The following is a 25,421-nucleotide window of genomic DNA, read 5'->3' as shown; positions in this document are numbered from 1 at the left end:
TAAAGGAGGATATCAACCTAGAACTAAGGAGAAAAGTGAAAAACATTTCTTTTAAAAATACATTACTGTTCCTATACACAATTTTCTTTTTATGAATCTGTAGTCTCTTTTGTCATGGTGGGGCTGGAGCTATTGAATGGAGCCGAGCATATACTAGTGGAATGTCCTCTCTGACACCTATGTGGAGTTCACAACAGATATTTTCTCTTTGATAAAGAAAATAGAGAAACATCTGTCACTACCTAGGATTGAACTCTCAAGTTTCCGAGCGGGAGGCCAAGGGCACTGCACCATTCACATTCCTATATGCAATATGCATTCCTAACTAATTTTTAAAAAGAAAATGGAAGACATTTTCACTGTGTTATGAACTAACAAAGTTGTGTAGGGGGTTTAAAGAAATAATATTCTCTATAATAGGATGAATTGAACTGGATATGATTATTTGGAGAAATTGCCATAGAGAAATTGCTTAACATCATCACTGCCCTGTGTCAAAAGATAGGGGCTACATGTCAATAGTCTCAGAATTGAAAATAAACTGTGGATTTATGAAATAAATAAATAAAATAAATTGCCAATAACAAAATGTAAAAGCAGATGAAGGTTACCTAAAGCAAGGCCTGGGTACTGTCATTCTGAAAAGGTAGAAGCCCCTCTGGGAATGTAATTTAGAACAGAGACAAAGATTGTGTTTTCCCCCAAACCTTGCAGCTCCAATCTTTTTTCCATTACTTTTCCATTTTAAAATACAACATTTAATACTATCGTTTTAGTTAAAATAGGTACAAGATATCCCATTGCCTATTTTCCACAGTCTTATTCAGTGTGTTCATAAAATGTACTAAATTCGAAACACTTATTTATAAACCATAAAACTGAGTTTACATATACCACATTGAGCTGTAACAAACCACAGTATGACAAGACACATAACTTAATCTTTAACTATTTCAAGGGAGCGTCATGTCATTTCTTGTGAATGGTCTTAGTGAGTTGGGAGTTACAAGTTGAAATCAGGCTCACAAAAATTGTTCTGCTAAGCCAAATGCAACCCACTTACCAAGAACTTGGGTTTGAAAATTGCTTGATATCCTTTCCCACCTTGGACAACAACACAGAACAGTTGTCAAATGTTCTACTAAGTAGAACATGGAATAGTTGATAGGATGAATCTTACTTGGTAGATCGTGACAGATTATGAAAGTGTACATCAAAGTGAAAAGACTGCAAAGGCCACAATCAAAAGAATGTGTCTTTATTTAAGTAAATTTTTATGTAGAAAAAGGATTGCAATTATTTCTAATAGATGTATATGCAGGTGACTAAGAAATCTAGTCCATTAAAGGCTAGATGCTCTATTAGACAATTCTACTGATCCCACTTTGTATGTTGTATCTTACTGTTCCAGAGATGGTATAGCATTTAAAAACACTGGACTTGTTGGCCAAAGATAGTCAGCACTCTGGCAGTTCAATCACACAGCACTGTGTGGCAGAGTGAGCTTTCGTAATTTTCCCCTAGCTTCTACCCAACCTAGAAGTTTAAAGCATATAAAAATATAAGTAGATAAATAGCTACTACTCTGGTCGGAAGGAACTAGCAGTGTTCCATGCAGAAGAGGAGCTGGCACCGGACCTGCCCAGATGCTAGATGACATCAGCAAAAGAAAGCCCAGATGATCCAACATCCTCTAAATGCTGTTAGCCAGCTGGTACAAAGCCAGTTCACCCTCTCTCTTGTACCATGGATAGTGTGTATATGTGAACAAAATGAACTAGCAATCTTAGGCTACTACTCTGTGGTAAAAAGCAGGATAGACTTCCCTGGCTATACACATCATATGCTTAAAAAAAGTCCTAGAGGTAATAAATGAACACTATTCTACAAGGCACTTTTCTTTGACCAGGATTAAAGAAATAATAACATTGGGAAATCAGTAGATTTTAATGAATGAGTTATGGGATTTTCATAAAACTATATGGAAAAATGTATATTTTATTAAAATATGCTATGTACTTGACTATATTATTATATGGAACATGACCTTTCTATGACATAAAGAGAAAAACTGAAAAAGTGTTGATTTTTAAAAACAAGTCCATTTTACAATTTTTATTTCCCATTTATTTTTTGAAACTTAGAATTGTGCCACTGAGATTAATGTTTTTTCAAGTTTTCTTTTCAAGTCGTTCTTTTTCCTTCTTATTGAAAGAATTCTGTGGTTCAGTGGTTGTAACAATCTGTGACAAGGGTCCCCAATGGGGGAATTCTTTTGACTGTCCATGTTCAGCTAAGTATCTACAATAACAAAAAAAAATTATTTTTCATGTGAATGTGAATTTCAAGCTCAATCATCCCCACTCATGTCAGTAGGAAGTACATAGAATTTACTGGGCTATCCTAACACTGCACATGAAAACTAAATGACTTTAGAATTTTGTTTTAAATTTAAAATTATTGTTTAAAAGCATTATGCACACTCTACAGGACATAACTGCACTAATATCTCACTACTATGATATGCATATAAATCATAATACAATATACTCATTGCTATATATTCAGTGTATATGGTCAGCTGGGAAAGATAAGAAAGAGATATATAGTATAAAACATATACTGTCCACATAGTTTAAATATCATATATACACACATGTGAGATATTATATGCTAATATTCATTTGCTTGATCTAAAAACATATCTTTCTATATCATAGTATTCCTACAAAAAAAACAGCGCTCACACAAAGAATATTGCTTTTTGACAAAGGGAGTTTATGTCTAGACTGATTAAGTTCAGTAATACCATTGTTAAAACTAATGTTATCCCCAAATGTAATTGTTCTTTTTTTTACTTTTAAACAATTTGATAAATCTATGACAAAAAAAATGTAGTGTTTCCTGGGAAATCTTCAATTTGTAAGGAATGTTTACCATGGCAAATAAAAACATTATAAGATAGGATGTAGTTTCATTTAAATGGGAATCTGTGGGAATCAGAAAATCTTGATTAACAGACTTAAGAAAAATGTGAATGCAATCTTTCAGGAAAATGAAAATGTTAGTGGAGTTGAAATATGAAATAAAGATCACAAAAGTCCTTTTTCAAAAGGCAACTGGACTTTGTTTTTCCTTGAGGAAGGCATTTTGCTTCTCATCCAAGAAGCTTCTTCAGTTCTGAAGTTCAGTCAGAATAGAAGAAACTTCTTGGATGAAAAAAGCAAAATGTCTTTCTCAAGGAAGAAACAAAGTCTAGTTGCCTTTTGAAAAAGCACCTGTGAAGCAATCATGACCTGGATGACTGAGAATCTCCATAGATATATAAAATAAAGGCTCAAAGTAAAAAAAAAAACATTTTCTGAATAACAGTTGCACCTTCCAATATTTCCTTCTTTAAATTATGGGAATTTTAAAAAAATAAAGTTTGGCATCTGTATGCCAAAGGGAGATAGAACAGTGTTTTCCTAGAATAGTACTACTTGGCATACCTGTGCTTAATATACTGTAGTTTATTCTTCTCAAACACCAAAATATTTAAGCTCTGATCAAAAGCAAATTCTGCATTGACTTATAGAAATCTATGAACGGATTAGGATTTTTGGTGCCTTTCTTAGTGAAGGGTAAAAATTACATGCATGTTATTGGATTAAAAAAAAGCTAAAGAAAAAAATAACCGATGCAACTTTCTCAAACCCCAGAAGTTGTTTATAAGAGAGACAAAGATACTGTATATACAACATTGTAGGATGCCATATGTACTTTTGTGCTCAGTATTCCTCTCCAAATTTTCAGTGGAATGCAGAAATTCTGGAGCAAACTGCTTCTGTATACTCATTTACGACTGTTAGGCAATTTGGCTGCTCCCCCCCCTTTTTTTTTTTTTACTAAACCACAGAAATATAATCTTAATATTTAATTGTTCTTTAATGAAATAACCATAATTAGGATTTTCTTTATAATTCATATGAGCAAATTAAGTAATGTGCCTTACACTTACCCATACATTCGTGAAATTATTGATGGCAATGTTGATGGAAGATTAGAATTTACTGGTTGGGTGGCTGACCAATGAACCTTGCCGGTGTATCCAAGGGTATTTGGAGAGCTAAAGGGAAAAGTTAAAGGGAGAAGAGGAATTGATTAAATGGGCACAAGCTTGGAATAATTATTTCCTGATAGCTGTAATCAAGCCAAAAGTGCTGGCTTATGTTTGTACTTGTGAGAAAGGGATGTAGAAGAAAGTAAAATATTATCGTATGAAAATTATATTGACTTAATACCGTACAAAAATTGGAATAGATAAAACATAGTTATAAAATAGCACTATTAAATATATTGTCTTTGGGGAGTCCTATCTGCATTGCTAGCTAGTGAAAAAATCTGAAAAGAGGATATTTCTACATCATCTCTCTCTCAAAGCAAATGATAGAAAGTTAATTCCAGATTCATTAAAAAATTAGTCTCCTTATAGATCAGTCAAACCATAGAATATCATGTATAAGCTAAAGAGGCCCATATATCCACACTGAACAAACTTAATCATATGCTCTCAATATGAATATATTGCAGGAAATAGGCTATTCTTTTATGTAGCTGAAAGAGTCTTAATTTGGGAGGGGATTTCTAAAAAATAGGAAATGCATTCTATTTCCATATTTTCAAATTATACTGACTAGTATATATATATGGCTATTCAAATAGAATCGTTCTAATAGATAATGCAATTCCATCAAGTCTTGTGGATAGAGCACTGTAGCTCAGAGAACAGAAGACCCATGAAATGTGAAAATCCATTATATCTTGCAATATATCCAGTAATATTGGAAAAATTAGCTTACCCTTAATAAATGTTTAAGATTGGGAACATGAATCTCATTACATATTGCAAAGAATTTTATTTGTAAACTGGTCTGATATTTATAGCATGCAAAGGCAGAGTTAACATGGAACTTTTTGTTACAATTAAACCTATTTTGTTATTAATGGTTGTTCTCTGAAAAAGAATGTGAGAAAAAAAATTAATATATTCCTATCTGTATTTGATATAACAGCAGCAAATGCCAGAACTTTTGAAATGATTTAAAAAGTAGGTATTATTTGTATAATTGCACAAATACATATGTCCCAGTGCTGTAGCAATTGGAAAGATGTAGTCCTTAGCTTCCTAAAATACTACACTTACCTCTATATTCAATGCAATCACCAAATCGCTGAAGCTCAGGGTAAGTAAAGAATACAGGTGAAACTCGAATAATTAGAATATTGTGAAAAGGTTCATTATTCTAGGCTCAAAGTGTCCCACTCTAATCAGCTAATTAAGCCAGAACACCTGCAAAGGGTTCCTGAGCTTTTAAGTGGTCTCTCAGTCTGGTTCAGTAGGAATCACAATCATGGGAAAGACTGCTGGCCTGACAGTTGTGCAGAAAACCACCACTGGCACTCTCCATAAGGAGGGAAAACCTCAAAAGGTAATTGCAGAAGAAGTTGGATGTTCCCAAAGTGCTGTATCAAAGCACATTAATAGAAAGTTATGTGGAAGGGAAAAGTATGGAAGAAAAAGGTGCACAAGCAGCAGGGATGACCGTAGACTGGAGAGGATTGTCAGGAAAAGGCCATTCAAAAGTGTTGGGGACTTTCACAAGGAGTGGACTGAGGCTGAAGTCAGTGCATCAAGAGCCACCACACACAGACGGATCCTGGACATGGGCTTCAAATGTCATATTCCTCTTGTCAAGACGCTCCTGAACAACAAACAACATCAGAAGCATCTTACCTTGGCGAAAGAAAAACAGAACTGGTCTGCAGCTCAGTGGTCCAAAGACCTCTTTTCTGATGAGAGCAACTTTTGCATCTCATTTGGAAACCAAGGACCCAGAGTCTGGAGGAAGAATGGAGAGGCACACACTGCAAGATGCTTGAAGTCCAGTGTGACATTTCCACAGTCTCTGTTGATTTGGGGAGCCATGTCATCTGCTGGTGATGGTCCACTGTGCTTCATTAACTCCAGGGTCAATGCAGCCGTCTACCAGGAGATTTTGGAGCACTTCATGCTTCCTTCCACAGAAGATCTTTATGGGGATTCTGACTTCATTTTTCAGCTGGACTTGACACCTGCCCACACTGCCAAAAGCACCAAAACCTGGTTCAATGACCGTGGGATTACTGCGCTTGATTGGCCAGAAACTTGCCTGACCTGTACCCCATAGAGAATCTATGGGGCATTGCCAAGAGAAAGAGGAGAGACACGAGACTGAACAATGCAGAAGAGCTGAAGGCTGCTATAGAAGCATCCAGGTCTTCCATAACACCTCAGCAGTGCCATAGGCTGATAGCTTCCATGCCACGCCGCATTGAGGCAGTAATTGCTGTGAAATGGGCTCAAACCAAGTACTGAGTACATATGCATGCTTATACTTTTCGGAGGTCCGATATTGTTCTATGTACAATCCTTGTTTTATTGATTGCATGTAATATTCAAATTTTCTGAGATTGTGGATTTGGGATTTTCATGAGCTGTAAGCCATAATCATCTCAATTAGGACACATCACGGCTTGAACTATCTTGCTTTGCATGTAATCAGTCTATCTCATGTATTAGTTTCACCTTTTAAGTTGCATTACTGAAATAAATGAACTTTTGCATGATGTTCTAATTTTTCAAGTTTCACCTGTACTTGTATATTTTCAAAGTAAAGAATTTCAGACTGATCAATTGTTCCTGCTTAAAATTATTTATGTACAATTCACATTTCCCCATTACATCTGATTTAAGATCCATTCTTTCTTCCTTCTTCTTTTAATCATTTAATCAACAAATGATTAAAAATGACACTCTTCGTGTAACTATCATTGACTTCATGTTACTATCCCATTCTGTCAGCAGACTGATACTGTATAACTGATATTTGTTTCCCTGGGAGAGGAGGAAAAACATTATTTACAGAATACAGAATAACTGGAAGTGACCTTGGAGGTCTTCTAGTCTAACCCACAGGTGGGCTTCAGCCAGTTAACGCCAGTTTGGTTAAACCGGATTTTAATTTTACATCTGGTTTGGTGAACCAGTAGTTCCGATGACTAGCTGGCCCCGCCCACTCCTTCCTGCCCCTCCCAGGAGTCCCCATGCAGCCCATTTTGGATCACAGGTAAGTGCAGGGCCTGTGTGGAGGCTCAGGGAGGGCAAAAAATGGGCCCGTTTCCATCCTCCAGAGAGCCTCTGGTGCCCAGGGAGGGCAAAAACAGGCCTCCTGTGGCCTGTATGTGCTCCCAGGGTAGTGCAGGAGGCCAATTAGGCCATACCCACCATGGCCACACCCACCCAGCAACTGGGCAGAGAACTGGTTGTTAAATTATTTGAAGCCCACCCCGGTCTAACTCTTATACACAATTCTGGACAAATGGCTGTCCAAATTGTTCTTAAAACCCTCCAGTGTTGGAGCACCTGCAATTTCTGGAAGCAAGCTGTTCCACTGATTAATTGGTCTCACTATCAAGAAATTTCTCCTTAATTCTAGGATAGATCTCTCTTTGATAAGTTTCCTCCATTACTTGTCTTGCTTCACGTTTGAGAGAATAGATTTTCCCCGTCTTCTTCTTTGTGACGTCTCTCAAATGTTGGAAGACTGCTATCATTTCATTCCTAGTCCTTCTCTTTGTTAAACTAGACATTATTTAGATTATTAGACTAGGCATTATCTCAGCAAGCTGTGAATACATTATATGATCTTGTGCATTCTATGGGATCTAAAGTTATTCTTGTTTATTCTACCCCAGTTTTTCATGTCTGATGTCATGGTCTTTGAAAATATAATGCTTCCAGGGAGTGAGCATGGACATCAGAATTTATATGGTATTTAAAAGGCTAAATAAATCTTCCTATGTGTATGCCCTAAGGGAAAAAAGTGAAGATGACATATAGAAATCTGGAATTATATTCAGCAATTTTTGTGACAAAATAATCTGAGATATATTTGCAGCAAATGCAAACTCATAGCAGTGTCTGGAGCAAAAAAAAATCAATAAACTGAGGAGAAAGGATGGTGATTTGTGTACTCAAACAAAAGAACTTTTACAAGAGAAACAACAGAAACTGTTCTTCCATAGTGAGAAAGGTAGATGTACAAAAATGGAAGTGGTCTATGACAGTAAGACCCAGACAAAGACTTTGAAAATCTTAGAAGCTCAAATCTAGGGACTCCAATGTTATTTTTTAGTAAAGTTTTGAAAACATAAATGAGTAAATTATATGGACAGACAAAAATTGATTTTGCTAGTCAGTGAAATAAGATGTGCAGGAAATACACCACTCTGGGGATAGGGAACTTAAGTACCCTGACGTAAACTGGGAGACAAACTGCACGTTTCTGACAAGCCTAGTTGACATTTTCCCCAAAGGTAGAGAAAGGAACTAGAGAGCCAGCTATACCGGACTTCATTCTTACAAATAGGGATGAAATGATTGAACGGATGGAAGTTGTAGTAATTTTGAGAGAGTGACCATGCCAACAGGCAATTGAACACAGTCATGGAGACATAGAAAATTGGTGGCAGAAAAAAAAACCTGGTGATCCATATACAGTATGTCCTTTATTCTATTTTTTAATTTTCATCATATGATGGACATCTTTAGCCCAAGCATGTTTAAACTCACTTATTGTTGATTGACCTACCACCCCTAACTAGAAGCTTGTTCCAAGCTTTCACTACACTTTCTGCGAAGTAACACCCTCTACCATTACTTTTGAATTTTCCTCCTGTCACATATGCCTATGTTCTGGATTTCTACTTAATATTGAAAATGCTACTTTCTAGAACCTCATTCATACATTTATATATTTAAAGATTTCAATCATGTCCCCCTTTCTCTTCTGGTGGTTAAAGTGAAGTATTGCAGGCAAATTCTCGCCCAGATCCAGGTTGTGGGGGCAATATGCTAATAATGCTTACATTGTAAGCTGCCAAGACAGTTCTGTAAAATTCTATGGGATGGTATATAAGCTTAAATGCTATAGCTATTCTATACATATTCAGTTCCTCCGATCTCTCTTGATATGTTTTGTCATTCTATCTTTAAAAACCTTGGAAAAGAACCTGCACTTCTAGGACAGGTATGATCCTCCAAACTGTAACTGGCATCTATTTCTAAGACTGAGAAGAAGTATTTGTTTAGCTATAGCCAGGCCTCCTTAATATAAGATTTACTTGCATTTTTATTTTGGTGATTGCACAATTTCCACCCTTTTATTGCTAGTGTACCTAAAAAAGATTTTACCCCCTCCCCCTTTAATAAATTTAGCTAGTTCCTCCTTTTTGTATACTTTAGCAGCATTAATAACTTGTTTGGCTTCCTCTTGTAGATTGTTATACCTCTTTCTATCAGCTACTGCATTCAAACTAGTGCTGCAACTACAAAAAAACAACAAGTGCAGTCCTAGACTGCATGAATAGAAGGATAGCATTAATATCACAAGAAGTGATAATACTGCTCTATACTGCACTAGTGAGTATTCAGTTCTGGTCACTGTAACAGAAAAAAAAAATCAGACCCAAGAAACTGTATGATAGACAATTAAGGGAATTAGTTATGTCTATCCTAATGAAGAGAAGGATTACAGGAGACATGATAGCTGTCTTCCAGTACTTGGGGGGCTGTACTGGAGAAGAAGCAGGGGTGACATTCCCCAAAGCAGCTGAGAGCAGAATAAGAAGCAAAATGAGATCTGTTTTTGTTAAATCCTGAATCCTGGAACTAAGGAGAAATTTCCTGATAGTGACAGCAATTAACTACAACTTTCCTCCCAGAGTTGTGGGTGTTCCATCACTGGAGGGTTTTTTTTTTTAAAAAAAGATCAGACATTCAATTTTTCAGGATGGTATAAAGATTCCTGCCTTGGGAAGAGGTTTGGATTAGAAGACCTCCAATGTCCCTTGGAGCCTTATGATTTATCTGTTCTTCCAGAAAGGAAAAGAATTCAGAAGTCGGTCTACATATACATTGTTGATGGGAAAGATAATTTTGTGATTACATTTCATATCATTTATATATTAACTTTTCTATTTGTAATTCTCGCACTATGTGCAAACTGCAGAGTTAGAAATTACATACCTATAATATATTTTTATGTTTGTAACAAGTTCATAATCTGAAAGCCCCATGATTCAAAGCCTGTTCAAAAGTGAATAACTGAGCTTTTCTTCTCAATTTCTAATGGGTGTAATTTGCAATATATTATTATATTTACACCTAAACACATAAATCTACAGGATTCTTTTAATATATGGTTTAATATTCGATAGGTACAAATAAATAGTGCAATTTAAATAATTATATATTTGGTTCATTTGTTTAAAAAACCAGAGATTATTCAGCAACTTGTCACATTTACAATTACTCCACATTAAACCTTATACTTAGCACCACTTGTGCTGTAAAATGTTTAAGACAAATAAGAAAGTACTTAATGATATACCTAGAACCATATGCACATTTTTTAAAAAATTTTGGAGACATTATTATTTAGGAATGACACAAATGAAACCACATTATCCCTAAACCCCAGCAATCTTCTTAGCTTCATTCTTCAAATAGAGGAAAGATCATAGTATTTCAAATTTGGGGGTAAAATTCCTCTAGGGAAATTGATACATAAGAAGTACTTGCTATACTATTCAAATTATATTATTTCTCCTTTTATCAAAAACTGTCCTTTTTCAGCTATTAGCTCAATTGTAAAGAAGTAATTCACTAATACCCTACAGTATAAAGTTGAAAGACCAACAAGAACACAATTTGGAAATTTATGGAGCTCCCAGTTTTTATACTGCACATCAACATATATTATTTTGCAACATATATTGCAGTATCAATGCAATATTTTTATCTGAAGAATCATTTCTAATAAAAATGTTTATAACATATCCAACCAAAGCAACATACTGTACATGCAGCCTACAATGAGCAGGTGTCATGAACTGTATAGTTTCAGCAGTTTGTATTTCCATGATTATGCCATCTGTTTCATAGTTTTTGGTCACAGATATGACACCTGCTCCTCTTTGGGAAGTCAACAGTGCTAGTTTTACTCATTGAAAGCTTATCTCTCTTGACATATAATTTAGCTAAGTTACTATAGCATCTAGTATTTGATCAATATAGGTTTACTGCAGTGGTGGGTTCAAATTTTTTTTTACTACTGGTTCTATGAGTGTGCAAGCCGGTGGGCATGGATTGGTCGGCATGGAAGGGGAAGGATACTGTAAAATCTCCATTCCCTCTCGACTCCTGGGGGAAGGATACCACAATCTCCATTCCCTCCTCACCCCAGTAACCTACTTTCCAGCTCCTGTGCAGGGCAACAAAAGAAGACCCAGCCGATCAGCTGGGACTTGGGAGGCAGAGAATAAATGGGCGCAGGGCCAGTCAGAGGTGGTATTTGCCAGTTCTCCGAACTACTCAAAATTTCTGCTACTGGTTCTCTAGAACTGGTCAGAACCTGCTGAATACCACCTCCAGTTTACTGTAATTTGTTAACTAACTAGCAACCAATACAAGCACATGACCATTTAATATTAATTTTAAAGCATATTTTTAGGCCCTCTGTGTTTTATTGCATAATAAAAGATTTCAGGCTTGGCGTTGTTTTTTGAGACTGCTGCACTGATAAAAGAGGAATCACTCCCCATGTTTTTCTGTGCATATCTGTTATGAAGAGAGTATAAATTGATACCACTTGCTTTTAGTATGGTCTGCAAAGATCCATGGTAAAGAAATCTGCAAATCAAGAATTATGACTATTAAAGTTTTTAAAAGCCATATTCAAAAATTGAGTGAAATGTTTCTTACAAAAAGATATTTTTAGAAAATATTATTTATTTCTATTTTCCACCAAGAAATAGAAATGATCAATTCAGATCAGGAAGAATAGTAAGAATTGGAAAGCATCGTTTTACTGCTTAAAAACAGTAACTGTGAAAGGGACCTTGGAGTTCTCATGGATGATCACTTAAACATGAGCCAGCAGTGTGTGGCAGCAGCCAAAAAAACTAATATCATCCTTGGTTATATAAACAGAGGCATAGGATCAAAATCATTTGACATATTAGTACCACTTTATAAAGCCTTTGTAAGGCCACACCTGGAATATTACATCCAGTTTTGCTCACCACATTATTAAAAAACGTTAAGAGTTTGGAAAAAGTGCAAAGAAGAGCAACTAAGATGATTAAAGGCCTGGAGACAAAAACATATGAATAGCCTCAGGAATTGGGTATGGCTAGTCTAGAGAAAAAGAAGACTAGGTATGAATTGATAGCATATTCCAGACTTTGCCACAAAGAAGAGGGGGTCAATTTATTTTCTACCAGAAGGCAAGACAAGAAACAATGGATGGAAACTAATTACAGAGTACCTGGAATCAAGGAGAAACTTCCTAACAGTGAGAACAAATAACCAGTAGAACGGCTTGCTGTCAGAAGTTGTAAGTGCTTCATCACTGAAGGTTTTTAAGAGGAGACTGGACAGTCACCTGTCTGAAATAGTATAGGGTCTCCTGCTTGAGCATAGGGTTGGACAGAAGACCTCCAAGGTACCTTCCACCTCTATTCTGACTGACTAGATATAATTGACCTCCACCTTGAAACCAGGGATAGTATATCAGCCCAGAAATATACTTGCAGTTCATTAAAATGTTTTTCATATATTTTTGTAGTTGATATCTGAAGCTACTAATTTACTTTGCACAATCCTTTAAAATATTTAAGATTGGCTTTTGGTTGATATATAATTTGAAGAAAATATACTTCTGAAGGAAACAGACTACAGAGAATATACTGATATGAAACATAACAGCAGTAACTTTTTGTAAAAAAAAAGAACAATAATCAACCTGGGGAAGAGAATTAGATCAAGACCAAATTTTACTTGGTTGCTATTTTTTTTCATCCATCGTAATATTTATTTTTAAAAATGTGCAGCACATGGCAGAAGCAGGCCTAAAAGACTGTGTGGCAAGTATTCTGAGCCTCGTTAATTTTTAGTATTTTCTTAATCAGAATTGGAGAAATATAGTGAATTAAAAGAGTTTGAAGTGTCATCTCACTGAGTATTCTATGGCCCTCTCTCTTCCTCTTGGTGAATGTTTCACAGGAAATCCCCACCTTCTGTTGCCAATCCCGCCCCCCTGGGATTTTTTGAGCACCTGCAGAATGAAAACGTTTCTTAAGGCCTTAAAAATCAGTATAGCAAAGTATTACTGGGGGAAGGGATAGTCCATGACAGTCGAGAAGAAGGCTTTAAGTTTTAACAAGAAAAACAGTAAATGATAATGAAATAGAAAGAGATCCTCAAATGAAGAACAAGAAACCAACCTTATTTTGTTAATTCCCTGTAACTTGCTTCGTGTGTGTGCCATTTTTGTTGTAATAGTTGCCCTGTAGAATGGCCACTTTCCATTTATTTAAAGTATATGAAACACACATGGAGATTAACAAGCTTTTTACATTTGAGACAAGCTTTTACAACATTTGTTTAGGGAATTTAAAATATATGTTGGAGTTCTTAAATTGCCATCGGGCAGTAGATAAAAGGTAAAATGATATACACTAGTAGTTCTTAATATTAATAATAATTAATCAGCAAACATTTATGACTTCCATATATTAACAGCAGAAAAACAAATTGGATTTTTAAAATAAAAAGTATATAAGCTATAGTAATTTAAAACAGATTATAAGTATATATGTAAACCAAGCCAATTAAGTATAATTTTATTTCCCTAGCTACAGTTTGCTACCTCCATCTAGTTGGTGAAATTCAGGATATAATAATAATAAATATAAAATCTGATAACAGAACCCACGGACTTTGAGATACATTTTAAAATATACAACTCATGACACTTGGCTTCTTAGGAGTTATTAATAAAAGCACGCCCTAAAACAGCTGCCCCAAACTTTTGGGCGCTAGGGACCAGTTCCGTGGAAAGTCATTTTTCCATGGACTGGAGGGGGCCGTGGTTTCAAGTGCTCCTTGCATCCTGCGGATGGGCTTTACTTGTTCGTACAACCTGGTTTCTGGCATGCCATGGGTCTGTGCCAGTCCACAAACTGGGATTGGGGATGTTGTGTCCCTGACTAACTACAGTCCCCAGTCTGGTCCGCATTTCTGGCGGGAGCGCCAATCACTCCCATTGGTTGATGCCGTTTGACAGCTGGCTATAAAAGGAGCTGTCAAACGGCATCAGCTGTTGTCGCCAGCTGGGCTGCCAACCCAGCCTGGGCAGCCGCGGCAACCCGTTATGCTTCGAATAAAGCAATGTTAGCCTTCAGTCCCGTGTCTGCCTCGTGTGTCCGCCGGCTACTCAACACTGGCGACGAAGGTGGGATGCACAAATGAGAGGCAACCGGACTGAAACAGCCGAGCAAGTCACTATTAAAAAGAGCTGAAGCCGCTGAGAGCTGAAAGTCACGAGCCGCAGATGACCTCTGTGTGCACGAAGTTTTTTTTAAAAAACCTCCCTTGCTGAGGAGAAAAAACGTCGCCCGCCAGGCACTGCCGCTGGCACTACCAAGAGCACGAAGCTCAAAGCCTCCATCGCTGAGGAGAAAAACGCCCCCAGCCAGGCACTGCCGCTGGCGCTACCGAGAGCACGAAGCTCAAAGCCTCCATCGCTGAGGAGAAAACGCCCGCCAGGCACTGCCACTGGCGCTACCAAGAGCGCGAAGTTCAAAGCCTTCCTCGCTGAGGAGACGGACGCCGCCCACAGGCACTACTGCCGCCATTCCAAAAGCCGCCAAGACAAGCCGGTCCATCCCCGAGAGTTGATCTATATGCCGAAGGCCGAGACGAGCCGGTCTACCCCACAAGAGCTGATCTATCCACCAAAGGCCGAGATGATCCGGCCTACCCAGCCTTCGACAATGATCCCCAGCCAAGCGGCCCGGTCTACCTGTCAAACCTCGAGAAGCTGATCTACCCAGCAAACAAAGCAGATTCAGCCTATCCGACAAACGCAAAAGGGCCCGGTCTACTCAGCCAACGCCTAGAGCCGGTCTACCAACAAAACGCATGGACTCCCGACCAAACGGCCCGGTCTACCACTCCAGCCATACGAAATACCCGAAGCGAACCAAATGGGGAAAACCTACCTGGACCACCGCAGGCTCCTGCTGATCGGACTTGCACCCCTGCAGCTGCCCGGATGATCCCGGGGGCAAAGGACTCTACCCCAGCTGGGGATCCCCTGGCACTGGGGCCTATTTGCAGGTCTGCCCATGTCCCTAGCCAGGGGGAAGGGGTGTTGTGTCCCTGACTAACTACAGTCCCCAGTCTGGTCCGCATTTCTGGCGGGAGCGCCAATCACTCCCATTGGTTGATGCCGTTTGACAGCTGGCTATAAAAGGAGCTGTCAAACGGCATCAGCTGTTGTCGCCAGCTGGGCTGCCAACCCAGCCTGGGCAGCCGCGGCAACCCATTATGCTTTGAATAAAGCAATGTTAGCCTTCAGTCCCATGTCTGCCTCGTGTGTCCACCGGCTACTCAACAGGGGACCTCTGCCCTAAAACATACCAAAGTTTTATAATATGAGCAATAGTCACTACTATCACATCTTAATCAGATGTCTCAAAGACAGAATCCAATGAATCCAGCTTCTCTGTGTGTCCACACTGTGCCCATTTCCATGCCAGGTAAGCAAAATGTTGGTTGATTGATCAAATAGTATGTCTTAGTTTACTATGAACCTAGATTTTTGAGTCGTGGGGACTTTTTTTCTACTGCTTTCTTCCTCATAGATCCAAGTTTTCTTCTGTAGTGCTGCTTGCATAGAAGCTGGCACTGCAGAAGAAAAGGAAAATCTGTACCTTGCAAGTCTTTGCATCGGTGGGCAGAAAGGTGGAACTGCCCAAGAGCAGGTAATAATGAGGAAAGGATGCCTGGTACCTCTATTTTTCCTCAGGGTGCCAGCTTGTGCACCTCCTGTTTTCCCCGATCCAATTAATTTATCTGTCTGTTGATGACATGAAAAATGAAAGCTGGACTGCTTCTGGGATAGACAGCAAAGTCAGTGAGAAACAGAAAAATAAACAGTTTTTAAAGTTATATAATTTTATTTTATTTCATCACTTCTATTGCTCAAAAGTGTTCTGGCTTGGAGGATAAATTGTATGGTCATTTGGCAAAGGGAAACAGGGCCATTTGCCATAGCAAGAACAAAATATATATAGTAATATTTATTTTTATTACACTTTATGTTCCAATAAATATTTTGGTTTCAATTTGTTTATAATTCAATTAAATGTTTACATGTACATGAAAGCAGCTCACCAATTAGCACATTTTGCGTAATATGACTCTCTTTTCATTTGAGTTTGAGACTCCTGGTTTAAACCAAGAAAAGATGTGTTTGATCTAAACTTGAAAAAAGTAAAATGGAGCAAAGTATTTTTGTATTTTTAATGGATAATATTTGTACCTCAGGGTTAAAATGAGAGGTCTTTGGTGCTCTCTGAGCTTGCTTATTTTTCTTGTAGACATTTCATTATCCAAACTCAGTAACATCATCAGTGTTACTAAGGAATGTGGTTTGCTGTCAGTTTATAGTCTAGTGGCTTGCCCTGTCAGTGTTGCTGGGGATAGTCTTTGACGTTCTTTGGTTGGACTGCTGGCTTCTTTGACAGTTTCTTGATTGAAGTATTGTTTATTTGATTGTTGGTCTCATGTTAATCTTGGAGTTAATCTATGCTGACCTGTGTGCCAACTGCTGGCGGAGAGGTATTTGGGTATTTTTCTTCCCTTTTTGGACAACTGATTGTCTCTTTTGAATAGCACATAGATGTTGTTAATATTTATTTGCTTATTGATGAGTAATTTGTCAGAGTGCCAGACTTCTAGAAATTCCTTGGCACTTTTTGGACGTACCTTAGTCTAGGATTTTCCCCATTGAAACTATGGTTAAGACTATCGATATGTTGTGAAATTAAAGAGTTTTCATCATGTCCTCTGTTCAATGAAACATCTGCAGGAAATCAAGCAAGCCCAGAGAATACAAAGGACCCCTTGTTTTGGTAGTTTGTATTTAATTTGTTTGTTATAGTGAGCCAATTATTAAATTTCTCTGACAGCATTCATTCACAAAAAATGAACACTTTCAAGTGCCATTCAGAGGAAAGCGTTACAATATCATTAGTAAGTGCTCAGTTAAGGGTTCATTATTTTTGCAAAGCCCTGAAGATTTATGTTCAGAGGACCTCTAGTGGCAACTAATATATAAGCACGTTAACATAAAGATGCTTTGTTTAGGAAAAATACAGGTAGCCCTCCATTTACAACCATTCATTTAGTGACTATTCGAAGTTACGCAGCACTGAAAAAAGTGACTTATTACTGTTATTTACATTTACAACCATTGCAACATCCTCATAATCACATGATCAAAATTTGGATGGTTGGCACGTTTATGACAGTTGCAATCAGGTGTGATCACCTTTTGCAATCTTGTATAAAGAGAAGACAATGAGGAAGCCAGATTCACTTAACAACTATGATCACTACAACTTAACAATTGTAGTGATTCATTTAATAACTGTGGCAAGAAAAATTGTACTATTTATTGTTAAGTAACAAATGTCTCAGTAATGGACATTTTAGGCTTAATTGTGATCATAAGTTGAGAACTATCTATGCGCAGATTCCACAAATAATCATATATCTTTTACTAGCATAAAAATCACATCAATAATGCTAGTAATAAAAATATTTTAAAAGCATTAAAATGGCTGCTAATATCCTTAGGAAAAGAAAATGATTGCCTTGGTGAACACCTAAAATGCACAAATTATCGTAAATATAGGTAAAACTGGGGAAAAAACTTTGCTTTGGGTAGCCTTCTCCCAAACTATTTAGGCTGTTCTCATCATATCAGCACTTTGAATTGGGACCAGAGATATACTGATAATCAAAGCTAAAAAAAAGTAGTGGAGCTTTTAAAAATCACAGTAGCATTCAAACAAACTATACAGCATATAGCTATAACTATGATGTAAGAAGCAAAGGGGAAAAAAGAAAGAAAACATATGAATGAACCTTTAAAATCAGAGGTCTCCAAACTTGGCAACTTTAAGACTTGTGGACTTCAGCTCTCAGAATTCTCCAGCCAGCATAGCTGGGAGTTGAAGTCCACAAGTCTTAAAGTTGCCAAGTTTGGGGACCCCCACTTTAAATGAACCAACTATTTCACATGATTTGGAGTTGCCATTATTTGTCACTAGGCCTTGAAAATTTCAGCATCCCACTGGGGCAAATTTAGCATCCCACTGGGACAAATTCATTAAACATCTTATAATAAATTGCTTAGCATGGTGACTTAGTGGAGTTCTCAGTTTTCCAACTGACTTCAGGGGGAGCTTAGAGTTTTCACTGTCCCAGATTTGTCATATTAGTTTTAGAAATTGCTGCCTAAGTTTGTCAAAGTAATGGGATTTGTGAGGAAAATCACAACTTTCTTCAGCATATCTCACATGAAAATGATTACTTAAAATTAGTTGGGGGCAGTGCTTGATTGGGGAAGTCATTACTGATATAGCTGAATGAAAAAATAATTTGTTGGGTTTTCATTAAAATATATCTGATTTGGTGTGAAAAATTGTTGTTGAACACGTGATGAACATTCTCAAAGTTCCATAGCTCTCAGTATATTTTCACAAACTGATAAGAGGAAAACCTTATGTCTGGCCAAACAAAATATCCTTTCAGCAGTGTTTCTTTCAATATCCCAAATACATGAATCACATAAAGATATGAATAGCAATAGCAAAACAATTAGACTTATATGATACTTCATAGTTCTTTATAATACTCTCTAAGCAGTTTACAGAGTCAGCATATTACCCCAACAATCTGGATCTTCATTTTACCAACATTGGAAGCATGGAAGATTGAGTCAACCTTGAGCTTGTCAGGATTGAACTGCTGGCAGTCAACAGAATTAGCCTGCAATAATGCATTCTAACCACTGTGTCAACCTTGTATCCTCTATTACTTTCTACTACTTCTACTACTTTCTGTTACTACTACAATGGGTTTATTTTGTTTGAGAGATTAAGATTATATATTTAGCATTAATATCCCATGTTGCCTCTGTGTCACCATTATATTACCCTCCTCAACCATGACTTATATAAGGTCATATGTGGACATATGCATTTCTATATAGTATATAAATTGCATATCTTATATTTCTACTATAAACTGTTTTACTGGAAATGTCACAAACAGATTTATAGTTAGACAAAATATCAGCATTCTAGATTGGAATTTGCTTCCATGTAAGGAAAAATTGTAAGCATAATAGTTTTTCTGTCTATGAATCACATCCCAAGCCAGTGAGGAATAATCCTGTATCTCCAAATAACTCAAATCCTACTTGATAATAATAACATGAAGAACCCTTCATGGTATTCAATTAAAACTTATCCATTAATTGATACATAAAGGAGAATATACATATATACATACTGTGAAGATTTCACATAGTGCGGTATTGCAGTATGAACTCGGTTGTAGGTAATTAAGTCAACAAAAGGGTTGTCTAGATCCTCAAAATTCTCTGAACCAATACAGCCTCTGTTTGAATGAGAACATGAAAAAATAAAACATATTTAACATAACTAAATTGTCCAAAAACAATAATTTCCAGGATGAACAGAAAGTTCAACAGTGCTTATAGCAAACCCTCACAAAATATTTTTGGAACAAATTTTAGGGAAGCTAAAAAAAATAGGAAATGGGTGAATTAATTCCCCCCATGGCCTTTATATTCAGGCTTGAGAAATTGACAGGTTGAATCAAGCCAACATAACTGTACAGGCTATTAAGCTATTCTTGGTCACATGGATGTAGACATTTTGGCTGACCATGATTTTCTGGATTTTATCACAAATAGAGAATTCAGAAAAAGTGCATGGTCCTATATAGAGCTCAGTAAATTCGTCAAATGTCATAATCTTCGTGGCAACTTCATAGTTTTGCAGCAATTTCATAAACTGAGTTTTAAACAAGTTGATGAGAGAAATAGCATTAGCAGCAGACACTTTACTGAATCATTCTTTGCCAATCACCTTCCTTTCTTATTCCATAGCTCCTCCATGAGTAGTCATGTCATGAGAATATTTACAATAAGAATTTTCAACATCAATAAAAAGAATATAAGAAACTAAGTCCTAGAAAACTCCAACTTCCAATCATTTACAATAGTTATTTAATACTTTCAGCAAGTTATGCTCTTTTGTAGTTTACATCTTAACAGCTGATTATTATATTGTATTGTTATATTTCTTATCAAATATAGACAATTTACATTTTATATCTTGCTGCATAGTGCCTCGTAATCTGAGATTATCAAATAGCCTTTCTATTGAAGCTCAAAATTACATATTGAAACGAATTATAACTTACGTGTATGAAGGGAGATGCTGAGTTCGGGAACTTGGGCTAACGCTGTCAAAGATTAAACATAGCTTAAATTATTTAAATTTACTATTAATATGAAATTGTGTTCTGTGAAATATAACTTTTATGGCCCAATTATATATATTACACTGATTGAGCAAAGAGCAATAGACTTCAGTCAGATTCTTCCAGCTATGCCCAAACAAATATTCTTGACGAGCAAGGCATGAAGGATACATAGCAATGAGTGGGTGGAATTCCACAATGCATACAATATACAAAATAATATTTTGATGGTACAATGCTGTGTTAGTCTTTATTATTAGAAATTAAAATGTTAGAAGTCATTGCCTTTTACCCCCTGTGACTCTGTTCCATCCATGTATCTAGCTTATCCTGGTGCCCACCAGTTTTTTTGTCAGAAATTACAGCTTTAGAACCATTTGTCAAGGCTGGTATAAGGTCTCTTGCTTTGAGCATGGGGATTGGACTTCAAAGGTCTCTTCCAGCTCTATGACTTTGTGATTCTATCTATTGCTTTCCAAGTTTTGCTGGCACAACCAGCGCTCTACATTCTGATTGTATATTTATTGGCTGTTATGCACTATGAGGAAGAGGAGGTATCCACCCTCCAGATACAAGTTGCTGCTCTTCATTTCATCCCTGATTATTGAGTTGCCTGTTTCCCTAGTGGAGTAGAGGAACATTGGAACTTTGGTTTAATCTCTTCACTGGTAAGCTTTCTTTCTTACAAGTTCATCAGCAAAATACACAGGTAGTCAGAGACTGGTCGCAATTGAGCCGCAATTTTTGTTGCTGTTTGTTAAGTAAAGTTTGACCCATTTTATATTTTTTGCCACAGTTATTAAATGGCATGATTGTTAAGTGAATCTGGCTCCCTTATTGACTTTGTTTGTCAGAACGTTACAAAAGGTGATCACGTGTCCTTGCAGCCATTATAAATATGAGTGAGTTACCAAGTGTCTGAATTTTGATCATGTGACCATGGGGATGCTGCAATAATCGTATGAAAAATGGTCATAACTCACTTTTTCTGGTTTTCTTGTAACTTTGAATGGTCACTAAATGAATTGTTGTATAAATCAAGGACTACATGGGGTAAAAATATTGACCTTTCTCTTTTTGTAATGAGTTGAAATAGAAATCCTCTGTCAGTTTCCCTAACTATCTAGTAGGAAGAACAGTAAAATAGTTGTTTTCCTTTATTTATTCTCATTGGTCTGTTGATATATAATCTTCCCAAACTTAGTCCAGACTAATTTACAAGACAAATTTGATATTTTTTTTGTATCAACCAGAACTGGAAGCAACAACTAATTAAATAACCTTTTTGGAAAGGGGGAAAATTGCTGCAAGGGAGTAGCTGGTTGGGAAATCTGGAGATGAAAGACTACAATTGTGATGTCATATAGTGTTTTGCAGTTTCTGCATTAAGCATCAACCATTCCAGTAACCAATAATCTGCAGAAATCAGGATAATCATTGGCAGATGAACTAGTGGGCATTACGTTACATTATATGCCAAGTTCATCAATTATACATGCCAGCAGAACAGGCACTGAAGCCATTAAAATAAATAGGAGACTAATGAGCTGAGATGACTTGATTACTGACTTTCTAAAATCATTAATATATCAGGGATTTTTAAAAAAAAAAAGAATGTCAACTTTCTAAAGTTAAAAGGTATACCTGACTGTTAAAAGTGTAACCTTCTAATTATACAAAGCAAATTACAGGAAGCAAATTCATACAATATTTTAATTAATCTCAAATTATTAAAAAAAAATGGAACTCACAAGTTCACTGGCCTGTGTGGTACTGTAAGCATTCTCTTTTGAAATCTATCCCATAGACCTCCAACAACCTAGCATGATAATTAACATGTGTGTATGGGGGTGTTCAATGTGATTTAATATATTACAATTATCGTTACAATTTATACTGCATCATTGCATTTTTCATCACAGCAAAATACTTTATCAATAATAGCTCATTTCCTACAGCTTCAAGTTACCAGGCATTTGGTAAAAAAATCATTTGCACACTATTTGTGCAAACTCTTCCAAACAGGAAGAATAAAAATATCATAATAGGTACAATCAATAAACCAGAAGGGCAGGATGAGAATTTTAGCCCTATAATCTTGATGAGTCACTGAGGAGGAGCTGACATATATCTTAGCAATGGCACTTAGACATATATACCACCCCATTGTGCTTTAACATGTTACAATGTTAGCATATTGCCCCCAAGAATCTGGCTTCTCATTTTACCAATCTCGGAAGGATGGAAGGCTGAGTCAACTTGAGTCAAACACCATCAGGATTGAACTCCAGGCTGTAGGCAGAGTTTGCCTGCAATACCACATTTAACCACTGTGTCACCAACAACACAGCTCTTAATTCTAATATAAATTCTCTTCTATAGAGTAATGCTGGAACTAAAGGCAGGGAAGGAGAAATCTTTTTCTGCAAGTTAAGCAATCTCTACTTGAGAGTCTACTTCTTGTACTTGGGAGTGTTTAGAATTCACTGTGAATTTCCTATTAATTATCATCTGCATTTCAGGCTATTAGTTGAGCACAGAGAACTATAGCCAATCATCAGCTGATGGTTTTCCTTTAACAGTTAGTAAGGAATATCCCCTCCACTCAGTTTTATTCCAAAGAAATCCCTTTCCTCTCATAAATAAAAGGAAATTGTTTGCATGGGTACTATGCCAATAGACTTTGGCATTAAGCTAGCAAGACAGTATTTCTATATTAACATTATGTCTGCCCTGGTTTTTTTCTTGCAGAGTAGCTGAAATGATATAGCAGATGACCTTGACAGGGACCGAAGCAGACCTGTCCAACCCATATCCTATGGGCTACATGACAGCCTGGGCAGCTATTATTGTAACCCGACAAGATTGTTAACATTATTATATTACATACTTCATATGCAGCATAAAGCAATTTCACTTCATTAAATGACATTCAGAGAAGCCAAATTGTGGATACTCATAGGCTAAATAAAAACCTAAGCTTTCTATTTTGCTTGAAGCTTCATTTCAAGGAAGAGAACTCCTTTCCTAGCCTTGCCACCATACTCCAGGCATCTAAAGGGGTCAGGGCTGGGCCAAGCTAGACATTGTTTCTCATCATAGCTAAAGATACAAGGGGCTCAACCTGAAGATATTTGGGGTAATAAAAGATGTGATCTACCACTGCACTTTAGTCCTGTGTTTGTTTATCTCACATAATCATAATAAAATAGACTTCACAGACTTGGCTTATTTCTTCTGATGGTTCATATCGCTTGCTTGTAGAAATATCCAGCATGGGTTGTAATTTTGAATGTGCAGGCCTGACTTTGGGAGATAACATATTATCCCAGGGAACTTCTTCATATCCTCTAGAATGCTCATTAAAAGAAAAAAGAATGATTTTTATTATAGCTAATTTATAAAGAAATCAATGAAATTCAAATAAATAACCAGATAAAGAATTTTGTCCAGATTAAAATAGATAGATTTTATGGGAAGGGAATATGACTGGCTGAAAAGAGAAATAGAAAGCTCATATTTAAGAATGAGAGAAAGCTAAGAGTGAGTTGGAATGGGAACACTGATTTTGAGCCAATCACTCTCTTCACAGGGTTGTTGTTAACAGGGAAAACCAAAGAAGTACTATCTATGTTTGCTACCTTGAGTTCATTTTAAAAGAGGGCTAAAAATCTAAATCATAACACCACCACCAACAACAACAACTGGTAAAATCATAAAATAGAAAAAGTAATTGAAAATGAAGAAGCTAAAATACTTTGGGACTTTAAATCCGTACCAATGTTTACCTGTCGTTTAACACTCTAAACTTAATAATTGCCAAAAAGAAAGACAAAAAAAATTGGATAGTGGATGTGGCAGTGCCTAGAGACATCAGAAAAGAAGAGAAAGATATGGAGAAGATACCAAATTACAAAGACCTGAAAACAGAATGACTGGAAAAAGAACACAAAGGTAATACCAATAGTAATCACCAACAAAGATGATTAAGGGGCTAGAGATTAAGACAAACAAAGAACCTTGAAGGAATTTGTGCACTAGTCTAAGTAAAAAGAAAGACTAGGGATGATATGATAGCAGTGTTCCAGTATTTGCGGGGCAATTACAAAGATGAAGGACTATTTACTATTTACTGAAGCACAAGAAGGCAAGAAACCCCCACCCCAATGGATGGAAATTAATCATGGAGAGAAGCAACCTAGAATTAAGGAAAAAATTCCTAACAGTGAGAACAATCAACCAGTAGGGTGTCTTGCATTCAGAAGTTGTATGTGCTCCATCACTGGAGGCTTTTAAGAAGAGAACTCGAAAGCTGTTGTCTGAAATGGTATAGACTTTCCTGGTTTTGCTAGGAGCTGGACTAGTTGACCTCCAAGGTCCCTTCCAACTCTGTTATTTGATGTTCTATGTTCTAATAGGCACCTTGCATATAATCCAAAAACAACAGAGCACCACTTGAATACTATTGGCATTGACAAAATCACTATCAGTTAATTGCAAAAGGCAGCTTTATTCTCAGAACAGCTTACATTCTGCATAATATTTTTAATAACGCTAAACATCCACCTCCGCCTATCCCAGGTCTTTGGGAAGGACTCTACAGATGGATAAAACTCTAAGATCAATTCCTATCCTATGACCTTTCTTTTACCACTTAACCAGTAGCTGTATTGTTGTAATTAATAAACAGTACTTAAAGGAAATGTACTTGTATTATTAGCCTCATCAGGAAATATGATATAAAGCATTTTGCCAATGGATATGATCAGTAACAGGAGGAACACAGAAACACAGCATCATCACATTTTTCTTAAGAGAAACAGAAACTCACCTTTGGGTTGTGGATGTATACATATACTTCCAAGCTCTCTTATCTCTGGAGGGTTCAGAAGAAGTATCACTTGACTTA

At 36.8% G+C, this 25,421-nt stretch overlaps 1 protein-coding gene across 1 annotated transcript in view; it reads right to left on the bottom strand.

The window, feature by feature from the left end:
- Positions 1-1,304: 1,304 nt before the first annotated feature.
- The window catches only part of SPMIP7 (sperm microtubule inner protein 7), a 47,974-nt gene continuing 23,857 nt past the window's right edge, over positions 1,305-25,421 (bottom strand). The window contains exons 3-9 of the mRNA XM_026702199.2: positions 25,344-25,417; positions 23,736-23,862; positions 22,264-22,331; positions 20,453-20,494; positions 19,514-19,621; positions 4,001-4,108; positions 1,305-2,301 (exon numbers count right to left, since the gene is read on the bottom strand). Of these exons, the coding sequence (XP_026557984.1) occupies positions 2,172-2,301; positions 4,001-4,108; positions 19,514-19,621; positions 20,453-20,494; positions 22,264-22,331; positions 23,736-23,862; positions 25,344-25,417 (657 nt within the window). The 3' untranslated portion in view covers positions 1,305-2,171. The remainder of the gene's footprint in view (positions 2,302-4,000; positions 4,109-19,513; positions 19,622-20,452; positions 20,495-22,263; positions 22,332-23,735; positions 23,863-25,343; positions 25,418-25,421) is intronic.

Source organism: Pseudonaja textilis, chromosome Z (assembly GCF_049901715.1).
Source record: "Pseudonaja textilis isolate UNSWEBS1 chromosome Z, rPseTex1.2, whole genome shotgun sequence".
NCBI classification, from domain to species: domain Eukaryota; kingdom Metazoa; phylum Chordata; class Lepidosauria; order Squamata; family Elapidae; genus Pseudonaja; species Pseudonaja textilis.
The sequence above is the reverse complement of the archived record's forward strand: the minus strand, read 5'-3'. Positions and strand labels throughout refer to the sequence as shown.